Source organism: Pungitius pungitius, chromosome 3 (assembly GCF_949316345.1).
Source record: "Pungitius pungitius chromosome 3, fPunPun2.1, whole genome shotgun sequence".
Classification (NCBI taxonomy): Eukaryota; Metazoa; Chordata; class Actinopteri; order Perciformes; family Gasterosteidae; genus Pungitius; species Pungitius pungitius.
Genome location: NC_084902.1, coordinates 21,949,909 through 21,966,328, shown reverse-complemented (window position 1 = coordinate 21,966,328; position 16,420 = coordinate 21,949,909). Strand labels below are relative to the sequence as shown.

Below are 16,420 nucleotides of genomic sequence, written 5' to 3'. Positions count from 1 at the left end.
GTTTATTCACCTCCGCGCCCATTTTAGTCACCCCGGACCCCGCAAGACAATTTATTGTTGAGGTCGACGCCTCTGACGTAGGGGTTGGGGCTATTTTGTCGCAACGCTCCGCCCATGACAATAAGATCCACCCGTGCGCCTTTTTTTCGCACCGGCTCTCACCCGCGGAGCGAAACTATGACGTCGGCAACCGGGAGCTATTGGCTATCCGGTTGGCGCTGGGGGAGTGGCGGCATTGGCTAGAGGGGGCCAGTGTGCCATTCATCGTTTGGACCGACCACCGGAACCTCGAATACATTCGCTCCGCTAAAAGACTCAACGCGCGGCAGGCCCGCTGGGCTTTATTTTTTGGCCGCTTCGACTTCTCCATCTCGTTTAGACCAGGTTCAAAGAATGTTAAGCCTGATGCCCTCTCCCGTCAGTTCGGCTCCACGGAGGATGCCTCAACCCAGGAGGGAATTGTTCCCCAACATTGTGTGGTTGGAGCGGTTGTCTGGGGAGTTGAACAGACTGTTAAGAGGGCCCTTGCGCACGCCATCAGACCTCCTACTGCCCCCGAGGGGAGGTTGTTCGTTCCCGAGAGCGCGCGAAAGTCCGTACTCGAGTGGGGCCATGCCTCTAAACTATTCGCGCATCCCGGCGTGAAGGGCACGTTAGCCGCGATCCGTCAAAGATTCTGGTGGCCCACCAGAGAGCGTGACATACGTAGCTTCGTTGCCTCTTGCCCTGTCTGCGCGCAAACTAAGTCAAGCAACGCTCCGCCGGCGGGTCTCCTCAGACCCCTTCCCATCCCATCGCGCCCGTGGTCACACATCGCGTTAGACTTCGTTACCGGTCTCCCTCCATCCGCCGGCAACACAGTAATCCTGACGGTTGTCGATCGTTTTTCTAAGGCGGCACACTTTATTCCACTTCCCAAATTGCCGTCCGCCCGTGAGACCGCGCAGGTTATGGTCGATCATGTGTTTAAGATTCACGGTCTTCCCGTGGACATTGTGTCTGACAGAGGTCCCCAATTTGCCTCTCTGTTTTGGAGGGAGTTCTGTCGACTGATTGGGGCTTCCCCCAGTCTGTCGTCAGGATTCCACCCGCAGACCAATGGGCAAGCCGAGCGGACCAACCAGATTCTTGGGCGCATGCTACGCAGTTTGATCGCTCAGACGCCGGCGTCCTGGGTAGATCAGATTTCCTGGGCCGAGTTCGCCCATAATTCTTTACCCTCCTCCGCAACCGGTCTGTCTCCTTTTGAGAGTTGCCTCGGCTATCAGCCTCCACTCTTTTCGTCACAGGAGTCGGAGACCTCTGTCCCCTCCGTTCAAGCTTTTATTCAGAGATGCAAGCGCACTTGGAGGAGAGTGAGATCCGCTTTATGTCGCACCAGAACGCGCACTTGTAAGACTGCCAACCGCCGCCGTGTAAAGGCACCCAGATACGTTTGTGGGCAGAAGGTGTGGCTCTCCACTCGCAATCTGCCCACACGCGAAGGCTCACGTAAACTCATGTCTCGCTTTGTCGGCCCCTTTTCCATCGTTAAGGTTTTCAACCCGGTAACCGTCAAATTAAAGCTGCTCGGTTCGTTACGTCGGATACACCCAGTTTTTCACGTTTCGTGTCTCAAGCCTGTCATCCGTGCACCCCCCCGCCCCGTTTCCCCCCCCCCACCTCTTGACGAGGTGGACTCTATTTATAGGGTTCGTAAACTTCTGGATGTTCGCCCCCGAGGGCGGGGCCGCCAGTTCTTGGTGGATTGGGAGGGGTACGGTCCTGAGGAGCGGCAGTGGATTCCGGCCCGGGACGTCCTGGACCGCTCGCTCATTGAGGACTTCTACCGGTCTCGCCAGACTCCTTCCTCGGAAGCGCCTGGGGGCGCTCGTTGAGGGAGGGGTACTGTCAGGATCCGGGTCTCTCCCTCTCTCTCCCCCTCTGCCATACACATTCACTGACACACTCATTTACCCATTAGTCTCACCTTAGCGCACACACCCACTTCTCACGTAGTCTTCCCATCCACCTGCCGCTCATTCCAATCAGTGCCCGCCCCGTTTGCTGTTACACCTGTGTCTCGTCATGTCTAATCACCCTGTCTATATCTTGCATGTGTTCCCTTTGTGTCTTGTCGGATTGTTATTGTAAGTCGAGTTCTTGCCTTGTCCAGCAGCCTCAAGACCCCGCTGTCTCTTACGCACAGCCTAGTCCTGCCCGCCCGATCTCCAGCGTCGCGCCGCGGAAGCTGCATCCCGTGGGCTCCTGTCGAGCTTCCCTCTTCATGGAGGAGACTTCCCCGTTCGGAGGATTATTTTGTGTTTTGCCTTTTGCTTAGCTGGTCCCTTAGAGGATACATTTTCGTTCTATGTTTTGCCTTCGAGCTCGGCTCGTTGTTTCAGTTGATAATTAAAACCCTCATTTCTGTGACTTCCCTCTGCGTGTGGATCCTTTCCGCCAGATACGCACCATCGCGTGACAAGAAGTGGAAGAATTCAATGATTTCCTCTAATTCAAACTGCAAACTCCTGACACGTCTTCAAAAATCCACAAGCCTACCTGTGAAGTTATTATTTTGAGAAAGTAATCATCTAAATGTCTCCTCGTGTGTGGCGTTTTCTTCCTATTTGATGTCCCCTCGTCTCGTCTCCTCGATCCCAGGCCACTCAAACAGCGAATGGGGATCCAGTGAAGGGATTTAGGTAATTATGGATATCACAACCCTTAGGATGGATGAGAGGTTCTGAGAGGGCCAAAGTAAATAGTGGATGTGTGCCCACCTCGTTGCTCCAATGATTAGAAGTTCACCTAAGGACCATCAACCAGTACAGGTACTACACCCCAGATACCTAATCTAAGTGGCCTTGCTGTCAGTTCCCTTTCAATGAGGAACCCAGCTGTAACCCCTGTGTTCAATCCATACCATAATAATCGAGCAACGAATGATCCGTGCCTCACCTTCCAGTGCCACTGCTCCAGTCGCCAGGAGGAGAAGGACGGCCAACCTCAGACTAGACTCCATCTTCGCGCTGGGATTTCTGTGGATAGGTGGGAGGACCAGCGCCTTTTAAAGAGCCGGCTGGGTGTGCAGCTCTGACCGAGACCTTACACAAGACATGCACGTTGTGAAAGAATGAAAGCAGACACAACAGTTAGTGGTTAGAAGAGCTTCCATCACTCAAAGACGGGGCGGGGAGCCTCCCTCTTATGAAATCCTATCAGTTATTTACTGATTCATGTTATTAAAGTTTATCTGATTGTTTGTTATTTCTATTGTGAGAACCACAAGTCAAAATGAATGTTGCAGAAATGTGACTCTACCATCTGCTTCAGCAGCAGCCTTATCATCGTAATTTTCCCAGCATTCATTGCAAGGTGCATGTTGGTCACGTTACTCACTTAAATAACACAATACTTCATAATAGTTACTCAACGAGTGTTTCACAAATTTAATCGTTTTTTTTATTCTGAATTTGTATTTTCTCTGTATTTCTTTCTACTTTTCGTAATAAAATGGTCATGTTTTATTAGATCACAGCTACATTAAAACATGCTGTCATTAGACTGGAGTTGGACAAATACTTAACGATTTTGTTTTCCCTCCCAAAACGTTCTGTCTAAACATTTTTTTTGCTTTGGTTCTGATGATCTGCCTGGTCGTGGATTGCGACCACACATCAGACGCACACGCAGACAGCAGGGGGACCGTGTCTCGCCCAATTCAGGCCATAATCCACATGTTGCACCAACATATCTGCAGTGAGTCAGAGACAGGGGAAGCACGTCGGTGAGCGGGTACGGGATTTGTTTTACTAACTGATGCAACTGGTTTTGGACACACGGTGCTTCAGACAATCCTAATCACCTTCATAGATTAGTCCAATAGCGTCAGTTTCAACTTACTCGATAAAAAAAACAATAGTTTAATATATACTTTTGCAACACAAACATTTGTAATACTGGTGGAGGTTCCATGAGGCTGGTTCTTTATCAACCATCTTTGATGAAGGGTTGTTTCACCCTGACTCTGCTTGTTAAACACTGCAGCTGTGACCCATTTTTACGAGAGTAGAAGACTTTTACTCCATGATCTTTAATAATGCTGACTTTTGTCATTTTAGGCCACAAAGTCGTCCCAGCATCAACATGACGAGATGTGTTGTCACATTTAAAAAAATGATGACATAAAAACACCAAATCACAAAATACAATCATATCTTACATTTGTTCAAGTCATTTTTGGCAAGCTACCAAGTGTCGTTGTGTCATGTGAGTAACCGTTGTCCTCCTATTGGCCCTTTCCACAGCAGTCAATTCTTTATAGATCAGACTACAGCCTTACTCATTAAGGTAACCCAGGCAGCTGATTTCAGCCGTAACCCAATTTCTCACTGTGCATAGTGTTGTGAGCATATTAATGGAATTCATAACCCAATCTCAGCATAGCTTCACAGGATGTCGTTTCTAACATTCTCCTCAAATGTGTATTTCACTATTCTTGTTAGGTGCTCAATAAGTGAAGGAATCCAAGTGGATTGCTCACCAAAGGAACCAATGGAGGATGAAAGTTCAGCAACTTCGGACACCGGCCCTAAACTGGTGGCACACCCACGGGCTAAGAGCAAAGTGTGGAAGTACTTTGGCTTCGACACGGATGATGCTTCATCAGCCAATTAGAAATGGCACGTGACATATAAAACATATTTTTCTGGTCTAGGACCCGATGTTCTTATGCTATTTCAGTTGGGGGTGAAGAGAGTTTGCTGCTGAAAATCTACTACATGAAATGTAGCTCTCTCTAACCTCGAGAGGAGCTCAAGGACACGTCCGGAAGTTTTTCATAAAAAGTCTCACCAATAAGCTACACCAGTACTGCCATGATTCAATTCAATTCATTTTATTTTGTATAGTCCAAAATCGCAAATTACAAATTTGCCTCAGGGGGCTTTACAGTCTGTACACATGCAACATCCTCTGTCCCGAAACCCTCACATCGGCACTGGAAAAACTCCCCAAAATATGATGCTATGTATTGTACGCACGCAGTCTTTCTGTCTTTGTTTTTATTGTTGTATTTTGTCATTTTGCACTGTGAGGTTGGATGAATACATGTAAACAAAGGAACAGGAATAAATGTTTACTTTATCTTCATGGTGATTGAAATGTGGCATCACAAAGTCGTCCTCTTAGGTTGATTAGATGTAGAAACAGTATGGCAAAAAAGGGGCATTATTAGTTATTGAATGAATGAATTGAGTCATGTGATCAATGTGAACTATATCTTAAACATATATATACAAAAGCAATGTAAATGTGTTGAAGCAAGCAGATATGTGCTAAACGACATGTTGGTATCATTCAAATATTTAGTACGCTTTTATTAATTTGTAAATAAAAATCAATTTCACCGAGATATTGAGTAAACCAGTTTTGAAAGAAGAGTAGTCAAAACTCTAATCTGACATTGTTAAATAGCAGATCAATTAAACTCAATGCACAGACCAGCATCTGTTGTTGGACCTTGGATGGATCATTAAGTATATCCAAATTAAATAAACAATGATATTGTCTAAGTTAACACAGCCTTTATGTTAGATATGTTAAAGATAAGAAATGCTTGGAGCGCTGGCTAATATTAGTGTTCGCATGTGCTGAACAACAAGTAACGTATCAGCGAAGAAAACAAAAATAAAAAACGGTTGTATGCAGCATGATTGGAAAAGAAGCTTGCTGTTCCTACCCAAGGCATCAACATATTATAATAAAACTGTTTGTATGAAGAACAGTACAGTACTGTCTGGTTTTCTGGTTCTTTTTCTTTAAAAAGTGCATGCTTATTATAAGTAAATAACCAATGTTATCTGGTCCCAAATGTCAAGCATTAAAAGGCCTCACTCACGCCATGAAAAATCCTTAATTAGTATATATCCTGTGATCCAGACGCTCCGTCTCCAATCACACTACCCCAACATGACTCCCAGTTACTGGCTCCCTGTTATTTCCCGGAGAAATCTGGAAATTCCTGCCATTCTGCCATTACTAATGACGTTAGGAATGGATGAGAACAATGTTTGCTGTGTATGAGGGTTTGATCCATAATACTTCCAATGGGTGAAGTATATTAGTTGCTGTTTCAAAGAATATATATGTATACATAAATATATGCATGTATATATTTCCATATCTGTTTTTGGACATTTTGGGTTGGAAAATAAAATTGAAAAATATATGACTGAGAACTAAACTCAGAAAACTAAGAATAATATTGTGTCAAGCTCCTAGAGAAATATGATTTTGTTCTTTTTTAAACATTTAACAGCTTGTCAGCTTGTCTGAATACTATACAAACGGTCATGCTGTAATCATATAAAATCCTGGAATCCAAAATTTGAGAAAGTGTTAGCAGATATGATCCAATTCAGTCCACCACATCTCCTCAAACATGTCTGTTGGTGTGTTTCCCCTTCAAATGGCCACAAGCACACAGGCCACTTTAAGGATGAACTGGTTCACAATACATACATATATATAGCAAATAGTTATTTATTTATATTTATTATTTATTTATTTATTATTTTATTTATTTTTAGTTGAAATTGTTTATATTATTTTTAAACGATTTCTTTATAATAACTATTTGCTTCTTTCTCTTTGGGATATCTTATAGCCTTAATGGCTCAGGCTTTATGACTTTTGATCACTCAGGAATTGCCACCAATTAAATGTTTTTATTATTTATTTCTTCAGAGGGAAGACATGAGACATTACAAATACTGATAGCAATGTTTAACACTTTGTGTTACTTACCAGGAGAGTATGGTGGTTCAGGCCCACATTACCATACAATACAATTCAGACATGCGCTTGTGAGTAGGCCGAAGATACCCTTTTATTTGTGTCTCCACTCCAAGTACCAAAAATCCGCACCGTACCGTACCACTTTTGGGGTACCCTTCCGTTGGGGTACCTGACACAGTTGTTTGGTACTAAAGGGTGGAGCTAGACTCACTGCAGAACGTTGATTGGTTGAAAGAGTGTCGTCTTTTGCGCGTGCCGCAAGGGGAAAGACAACACACGAAGCGCCGTTTTTAAACTACAACACCGTCGAAACAATGTTGCCGCGCAGCATTACTTTAACGTGCCACATATCGAGAAGCAAGCACAGGATCGGCTGTATGTCCTCCATTGTTGTTTGTGATCAGCTTTCAGTTTTCGCGCGATCGAATGACGTCAATCTATTTTCCGTCCAATACCACGCCTATCAAGTGACTGTTGGCGGTGGAAACGCTCGCCAAATCATGGTTAACAGACCCGCCCCGACCCGTACCGTACTGCTCGGTGGAAACGCAGAACCTCGCCCACTTTCTTGCATCCTCCAGTCCTGGAGGCGGAACTCCGGACTGGAGCTGCGCCGCGGACTCCCACCCGGACACATTGAGGCGAAGCTCAGCGGAAGTCGGAAGCCGTTCGTTCGGGCAAAAGATGTGGCTGCTCTCCGTGCTGTTGCCGCTGCTCAGGCTCTATCTGTGCGGGATCAAAGTTCTGATCTACCAGATGTTCAACAGGTCCTTCACGCTGCCAGGTCAGAGACCCCATCCGCTGTTACTAACGATGGCCTCAGAAGTCCATGATAAATTAGGACTGTTTATGTGTTGGTGATCGTATTGACCTGCAAATGAACCTATCCGACAGCAGCCGAGCGTAGCTCCATAACAGCGGTGTGTTGTGATGGGTTCGACCCCCATCTGATGCTCGTTTAATGGTGTGATCAGTGGTGAGCCGTGGAGAAGAAGAGAATGAGGAGGAAAAAAGAGGTGACCAATGTAGGTACGGTCATGTCTTGACTTTGTATGTAATCCTGTAGCTTGAAATATGGTGCGTTTGGTGTGAACCCACTTTTTGTGTGGAACTCTGCAGACTGCAGAGAGAGCGATGAGGTTGATTCGGTCCATCTGAAGGAAGCATGGATATACGATCTTCATGTGGATATCCACACACACATAAGCTGCTCAGACTGCTGGTGGTGATTTACTTCATGAGGGAGACCTTTGTTTGATACAAATAAAAAGTGATCTCTGTCTCCAGACGCGGTGAAAGGGGTTTACACGTTTGTTAATCCCTCAAAGTATGCACGCCATTTATTAGTCAATAAGAGGATCTCCTCCATTCTGGTTGTTCATGAGGAATTGCCAATGGTGTGGCAATCCAGACTCGTGATTTCCAGCAAAAAAATTCAGCCGAGCTCTGGTTTATTTGTTACTTTTGGTTTGGACACCAGATATTATTGTGTTCAGTCAGACACTTATTCTGACTACTTAGAGTCAGAATAAGTGTCTGACTAACACAATAATAATTAATTAATACTACTAATTGTTGCTCCATGCGGTTTACCATTTTTAGAAATGTACTTATCGGTGAATGAATTGAGAGTATTGTTACTTCCCTCTGATCCTCACAGACGTGAGATCCAAATCAAACCTCTTCCTCTCGGGAATGCACTTAATACTATACAACACATTACTGCCACCTGCAGGCATATGTCAGGCCGTCAGGTTCAGCAAGTCGTTTGCGCCAGTCCACGCTGAATGTTTGCAGGCCATTAAAAAAGCGGTCAACGGGGGGGGGGGGGGGGGGTGCTGGCGGTCCTCAGTACAAGAAGTTGCCCTTCCTGTCACTTCAGGAACACTCTAAAGTTGAGAGTAATATCATTGAGGAGTGCAAAGCGATCCTTGAGAAGCAGTTTGCAGAGCAACCAGGCCAAGATGATTACTTCTGGGTATGTGACAAGCCACCGAATAAAAAGCCGGCGCCTCTGAGAGAACCCGCCAGGAGTTCAACCCAAGACAACCCTTTGGCGGCTATATTTTGTCAATCTGACACAGACCAGAACCATGAAGAGCTGCATGCTCAGGTATTAGAAGAGATGGGCAACTACAAATCCTACTTACCTACTTCCTAATACAAGATCCTTTACTGTGGTGGTCGACTCATGCGCCCTTGTTCCCCACCCTTCCTAAGGTGCTGCAGAAGTACTGGTGTGTTCCTGCTACCAGTGTACCATGTCACAGGATGTTCAACTCCTCTGGGACTGCTCTGTTTGGTAAAAGGAACCGCATAGCTCCGGCTTGGGTAGATCAGAAGATCTTCTTATATGAGAACTTGAGATACTTGAGTTACTATGAGCGTGAACCCTGCGAGGCTGATTAGGACCACGGCTTGGACAGAAACTGTACCATAAACCAGCCTCTTGACTGTGTGGTTCAAATGTCGAAATGTCCTGAGGTAGTTAGTGATGCTGAAATAGCATCCTTGGTACCAGAGCTGGAGAGTATTTCTTCTTTGGCAGCCATTTTTCAACAAAAACATGTTTTAGTTCCTCCCCTGACTCCTTTGGTAAGAGTTTGATAGAAGCATGGTACATCTAATCACTCGCAACGTGTATTTCTTTTAAAGTCTTTGCCCTATTAAACCAACTTCTACGATTGGTTCTCCCATTGTTCAGTAAAACAAGCCATCCAGCTGCTCTATGTTCTTATGTGTATTTAAAATGAGTGAAAGCAGCGTCTCCACATTACTACAATACATAATTAACAAAGCTACAGGGACAAGTAGAGGTGGAAGGGAAAGGTCAGAGGGGTGAGGGTCTTTAAATTAGTTTATCGTTATTAAGAGTTGTTTCATTGCATTTGTCACAATCTCTACAGCTGTAATCACAAACCAAAAAAGTTTAAAACTCTATTAAAACAATAAGCTGCTGTTTTTTTAAATAATTTTTTCTATTTGGGATGGATTTGTAAAACCAAATGTATATCAATATCTCAGCACTAACAATGGTTTAATGTCTTGCTGTACGTTTATTCAGGTTATGATGTAAAAGCAATCTATGAAAGTAAAAATATTTTTCCAACATTTTCCTGGTTGTCTGACTTTCCTTTTGAATCTAACATTGATGCATTTTTATGAATACACTTACAATTATTCATCTCTCCCATTGTAGTAATTACAGATTAGCGGTTCCTGACCTGACGTCGTCCAGAGTCTATGGAACCACATCCAAACCACCTGTTGATCATATTAATGCTGATTCATAAGAACATGGAAAATAAAGGATTGGATGATGGTTTCATGTGATCCGCTCTCTCCCACACAGTCCTACCCAGGCAGAATGGAAGGGTTGCCGTAGTGACGGGGGGCACCAGAGGAATGGGTTATGAGACGGCAAGACACCTGGCCAGCCTTGGCATGCATGTGGTCATAGGTAGGCTACTGTCCAATCCCTCCCATCATCATACAGCTTAATGAATGTTAGCATGTCATATACAGCACTGATGACTTACTGTAAATAAACAGCACAGAACTCATTCAAAGTCTTCCTTTCTTTCACACAGACTCCTTAATGTTTGCTCTTTTTTGGGAAGATTGATGGCACAAATGTGTACATGAAAGGTGGAGCTTGTGTTGAGAAGGGGCAGCAGGGTTTAGGTCATCTGGCCAAATATGTTTTGTAATCCTATACTTGTGTTTGTGCCCACATATTGGGGATTGTTCTCAATACCTAAAATATTTTAGATCACATTCAGACATGTGATGTTTGCTTTTGTAGTCAAAATGTTGAATAAATAAAACCCTCATTGATCCATTTAGGTGACAGCTAATCACTTTCAGAAGAATGAAAAAATAGTAGCGACATGAGCTTGCGCCGGAGTAGATTTGTGCTGGATATGAGCCTACCAAGTCTCTCAGATCTCCATCATCTCTGATCTCCATCATCTCCAGCTGGAAACGAGTGTGAAGAGGGAGCAGCAGCCGTGAGGACCATTCAGGAGGAAGGCGTCGAGGGAAAAGGTAACCATGAGTCCGCCTCTGTCTGAGGGCACTGTGCTCCTTTTAATGCAATTTAAATTGTCAGGACTCCGGCTAACTTGAACTCTCTAATCTCTCTCTAATTTTTCTTGAAGAAAAGGCAAAGGAGAAGGTTCGTTTTGTGCTGCGTTAACACGCTGTGTCATTAAAAGCGCCGGTTGTTTTAATCGGCCAGGTTTTAAGCCTTCAACACTGTGGAGAAGCAGGGAGAGGGGTGGAAAATGGCAAAGAAAACGAGCGAGAGATTAGAAAATTAGATTATAATTAGTTTACTGCAAATCGCTCAGGTTCTCAAGCGCTTTATAGCTCGTGAGGATCTTCCAATCGTCTTTGTTTTGTGAACAGCTCCAGCCTCCATAACTGCGTTTTTTTTTCTTTTTTCGGTCTAGTTCACGATGACACGCTGGGCTACAACTCAGACCAAAGGAAATGAATGCATGAATGCATGATGGGATTTAGGGTTCAAACTGTTAGTTAGGTCATTAGACAACATGGTTAATAGATAGTAAATGACAAGAGAGGATATTTTCACCAGCTGTTGAATGATGTGAACTTGATGTACACACATTGTCTATCTATGTGTTTCATAACACTCTGACACACTTCAAATAGGGAGGAACCTGTCAAGCGTAAGCAATGCCCAGATGAATCATAATATATTATGAATACTGAATACATTTGTAATGTGACCAAACTGTACCTCACTAGGTGACATGTTTCCTGCTGCGACTTATAATGCCCTTCTTTTTCAAAGTAAGGGATTGTAAATTTTAATAACTATTTTCATGGAACTAATATGGTGCATTTCAGTAACCTTTTACAACTTGCTATACGCTAATTTTCCAATTAAATTTTTCCTATACTTTGTGTGGTATTTTATAGACCTACACTATTATGACTTTTTTTCATTGTACCATAATAAGATTGCTTTTATGAGTCGGAAACATAATTTCTTAAAATCAAGATGAAAAGCCAGCCAATAATTACTAACAGGTCAAGAATGCCTACAATCACCACTGGTTGGACAGAACGGGCCACGGTTAGCTGGTTAGAGTGCTTGTATCAGTAGATATGCAACATAATATACAGACATCGTCTGTATCAGTAATTCTACACAGTAATTCAGTGAAAAATAGTCCAGCAAATATCCTTTTATCTCCACAAGTGGAGCGGGACCAGAGATTATTTACTGATTATTATGTGCTTCGTGGACCTTCTGTGGCACCACGTTCCTATTTTGAGCCCCTCTTGTTCAGTAAGTTCCATTTAATGGATTTAATAAGCTGTCGATGTGAGAGAAGTGAGTGAGGACACTGACCCATGAATGACCCGCAGCTAAAACACATTCTAGTTCCCCCTTAGAGAGCACCACTCCAAACAGACATAGTAACTATAGGTGAAATAACTTAAATCCTTTTACAATTCAGTTAGTATAAGCCAACAAGCCAAAGTGTTAGTCCTAAATCACTATGAGTAAAACATTTTGTAATATAACTAATGCCTTGTCATTTTAGATGGTCCAACCTTTCCTATAGATGTAACAAAGTAGAAGTGTAGCCTGGAATGGAAATACAAATACATTAGTACTTGTTAAATGAATGCTGCTCTGCGTTTGCTAGGTAAGTAAGGACGTTCAGTACAATATAAGTGCTACAATTGGTTAGTGTTTTTAGTCGAGGTACAGTCTGAAGAGGTGTCTTTAGTTTGCCGCGGAAGATGTAAATTATTATTATGTCATTTAGCTGATGCTTTTATCCAAAGCAACTTACATTATATTAAGTCGTTAATAAATTAAACTGTTCAAACGGGTTGGACTAGCTCGTCAGAAACTCTCCATGTTTCCTTCTCTACGGGCTGATCTGGGCTAACGCGGCTCTTTTTCGTTCACAGTAGAGTTCGTCTTCTTGGACCTCACCTCTCTGAAGTCGGTGCGGGGGTTTGCTAAGGCCTTCGGAGACCGCGGCCTCCCACTCCACGTTCTGGTTAACAATGGTAGGCCAAGTGGACCAGGGATTTAGGAGAAGGGGCTACAGGTCATACAGGGTGTTAATTAACACCCCTTCTCTGCCCCTGCAGCTGGCACCATGATGGTCCCCGAGAGACAGACGGAGGACGGCTTCGAGTTCCACTTCGCGCTCAATTACCTCGGCCACTTTCTGCTGACCAACCTGCTTCTAGACACGCTGAAGAGGTCAGGGCGGCCGGGGCGCTGCTCCAGAATCATCAACATGTCCTCAGCAACTCACTTTGCTGGCGTGGTGGACATGGAGGACTTGAACAAAAGGTGTGGCGAACGGGAGGCAATTCTGTCCTTTTTGTTGATCCAAATTCGTAAATATTCGTAAATAGGATGGCGGAGGCGCCTCCACGCGGTTCTCAAGGTGGCGTCGGTGAGCCAGCAGGCTTGCAGCTAACGATGCTAACAGAGCAACAGTGTACCTGAAGGGTGGGGGATACACTTCAGTCAGAGCGGATTCAAATCTGAATTTAGAGTGTTCTTTGCCAGGTATATTTACACAGATATATGAGGTACATCAGACATATCTGATCAGCTAGCTGCGTCGAGTGGCACACTTACACCTCCTCGGTCAGGAACGGTGTGTGTGGCTGAGAGAAAAAGATGCTAACACACCCAGTAATTGTATTTGTGAGCATGCGGCTAATAAAATGTAGCCCCCACCGAGCTACTGGCCTGAATGTAGCCGCTGGATATCATTTCTGACAGTGTGGAAAAAGTCAAGTCAAATTTCTCTAAACTTGGTTAGGATATGATGCAACTTCTAAGTTAATTTATATTTTGATATTCTGGCTGCATTGTTCCAGTCTAGAAGGCCTTTACAATTGGGCGGTGCAAATCTCGGACAAAAGTCAAATCGTTTGAAGGTGTGCGCTATTGCATCTCTAATGAGCCCTCAAACCACCATGGTGAACTCTTTGCTCCCATCCCTTCCAAACTCACGCACGTTGTGCCCTCCTCTCCGCCCCAGAATCTGCTACAGCTCCCACGCCGCTTACTCCCAGAGCAAACTGGCCCTGGTCCTCTTCACATACCACCTGCAGGAGCAGCTGACGGCCGGCGGTTTCCCGGTGACCGTGAACGCTGTGGACCCCGGCATGGTGGACACGGCGCTGTACGACAACCTGTGGAGCCTGGCGCAGGCCATGAAGAAGCCTGTGGCCAAAACACTGTTCAGGGTAGGTCTCTGTGAGGGTCTGGGGCTCTCTCAATGGACTGCGGAGTGCTGTAACGTTTTTAATATGTCCGTTCGTCTATCCGCACTGCAACAGCTCAGAAAAATCCACTTTTTTGGGTGAAAATATAGGTTGTCGCCCCTTGGCCTAATTCACCGGCTGTGTTTCACTGCAATGATTTCCTGGTTGATGCCATGCTTGCATCAGGCATTATGGGCCAATCCCAATTTCCCTCCTAAACCCTAAACCCTTAGGGACTTAACTGACATCACCTGGTTAGTGATTGAGCGTGAGAGCATGTGAGGGCTTTAAGTTGGGACAGCACTTTGCTGCCACAAGTCACGTAACCACGACAATGTCCAAAATTTACAATTTGAGGGTTTTTATTACAATTTCATTGATTTATCTAAATATTTTTAGTAAGTGAGTGTTCCTGCACCTCTCGTCTACAGCCCCTTCACCTTTACAATAGACTGCATGGACTACCACATTTCTACCACACAGATCCCAGCAGTGGGAATCCAACCCTAACCTTGTAGTTATTTCTGAACTAAGCACAGTTAACATTGACCTTGGTAGGGCTAGTGTTCACTTTCTTCATAACTATTCAGTTTATCGTATCAACCTATGTCACAAGTCGGAAAAAGAACTGGGCTTGGTGGATCTGACTTAACACGCAAACTAGCATCAAAAGTTTGTTTTTGATAAGAAGGTGATGATCTACATGAGGCCTTATATCAGCTTGGATCCTGTGGAACTGAACTCCCATGGTTTGTTTTCTCTGACTCGTTCTTCTCAGACTCCAGCAGAGGGAGCCTCCATATCCATCTACGCTGCAGCCTCCTCTGAGATGGAGGGGGTGGGGGCCTGTTACCTGTACAACAGCCACAGGATTCAGTCCTCCAACAGCTCCTACGACTCGGAGCTCCAGGCCGAACTGTGGAAGAAGAGCTGTGAGCTGGTGGGTCATCGGGGATAGTTCTACATCCTACCCGCCCACTGCCTGAGCTTCTCTGGAGTCTGCACACTCAAACATCGAGCTGTAAAGCTACAACTTGCATAACAAAACTCAGCCTTTATGGAATAAAGAAAAAACCTTGGCTTGGCATCGTCCCATGTGCACTAAAGATGCGCAAATACTCGAATAAGAATCCTTTTAGGATCCAAGGATTAGCTACTAACCCTTACCTACAGTATGTTGAGTAAAAGTAGGCTCTGTGCTAACGGCTAATACTGTTGCACGTTTAGTGATATTAGTATCCATGGTATACACCAGGTTGAGCAATTGTCCAGAGGCCAACAAAAGGCATGCCTCTTGAATTAATGAATGAAAAAAGGACTTTCCCCAAGGAGACTGATTTTTTTGTAGGTAACCAAAACATTCCTGGAATTTAACTTGGCAAACTTAAATTAACCCAGAATATGAAAATTGGAGCATAAATGTAGCCAAGTAGTTTTGTAACATATAATAAATATAATATAATATAATATATATATATATATATATATATATAGGGACAGGTTAACTTAAAAGTACCTTAGTAAAATTAAATAAATTGTATTAATGTAACTAAAATGTATTGAAAATACAGATACCTCTCTGCCGCCTGAGAGCCAGAGAAGTGAGCACAGTGAACCGACAGAAACGTGATGCTAAGTGTTTATAGATGGAGATGGCATTGTTCTAGCCATGTGCCCCACCCCAATACAAACAGCATCGTTGTGGCGACCTGCTTACCTTCAAAGCATGCGACACCCTCCATCCTTAGACCCTCGTTGACGTGAGGAAGGAATCTCCGTGGAGAGCAACACAGGAGAGAACATGTGGCTATTGACTATCCTCCAGCAGAAGACACCAGATAATAGGCTTTACTTCATGCAATGATTTGTATCAGACTGATTCATGTTGTCTGTGTAACATGGCAGTGTGGTGATCTATGGAAAGTAATTATATGATATGTTGAATGAGATAAAGCCTTTTTACATACCATTATCAAACGTATATCAAATATATATATATACATATATACACACATATATATATACACATCTATACATATATATTACATATGTATAGATGTGTGTGTATATATATATATATATATAGGTACACACACAGGTACACACACACAGCGCCGATAATCTATTCTCAAAGTTGGGTTGGCAGCTGGGTACTACGCAAGCTATGATGTAGCGCAGGGGGAAGAGTCGTCGTCAAACTACTATCTTTGAGTGCAACCGAGGCAAGTCCATCAGCACAGCTCTATCGGCCAAGCTAATGAATCTCCTCGCTCAGTGGATTGCCACCAGCTGCCGGCCCCTCAGCGTGGTAGAAGATGACGGGCTCGAGCTTGTTCTTCAGGCAGTCACAGGGGATCCATCT

General features: G+C 44.2%; 1 protein-coding gene across 2 annotated transcripts; it reads left to right on the top strand.

Moving 5' to 3' along the window:
• The first annotated feature begins 6,665 nt into the window (after positions 1-6,665).
• LOC119218731 (dehydrogenase/reductase SDR family member on chromosome X-like) lies at positions 6,666-16,033 on the top strand. 2 transcript variants are annotated; one of them, XM_037473334.2, is made up of 7 exons: positions 6,666-7,564; positions 10,133-10,240; positions 10,759-10,827; positions 12,736-12,837; positions 12,922-13,129; positions 13,833-14,040; positions 14,837-16,033. In XM_037473334.2, exons 1-7 carry the CDS (start codon positions 7,465-7,467, stop codon positions 15,014-15,016), a joined length of 975 nt encoding a protein of 324 aa, XP_037329231.2. In that variant the 5' UTR covers positions 6,666-7,464; the 3' UTR covers positions 15,017-16,033. The 2 variants fall into 2 exon arrangements, with proteins under 2 accessions (XP_037329231.2, XP_062417308.1); XM_062561324.1 differs by lacking the exon at positions 6,666-7,564 and adding an exon at positions 7,571-7,809.
• The last annotated feature ends 387 nt before the right edge of the window (positions 16,034-16,420 follow it).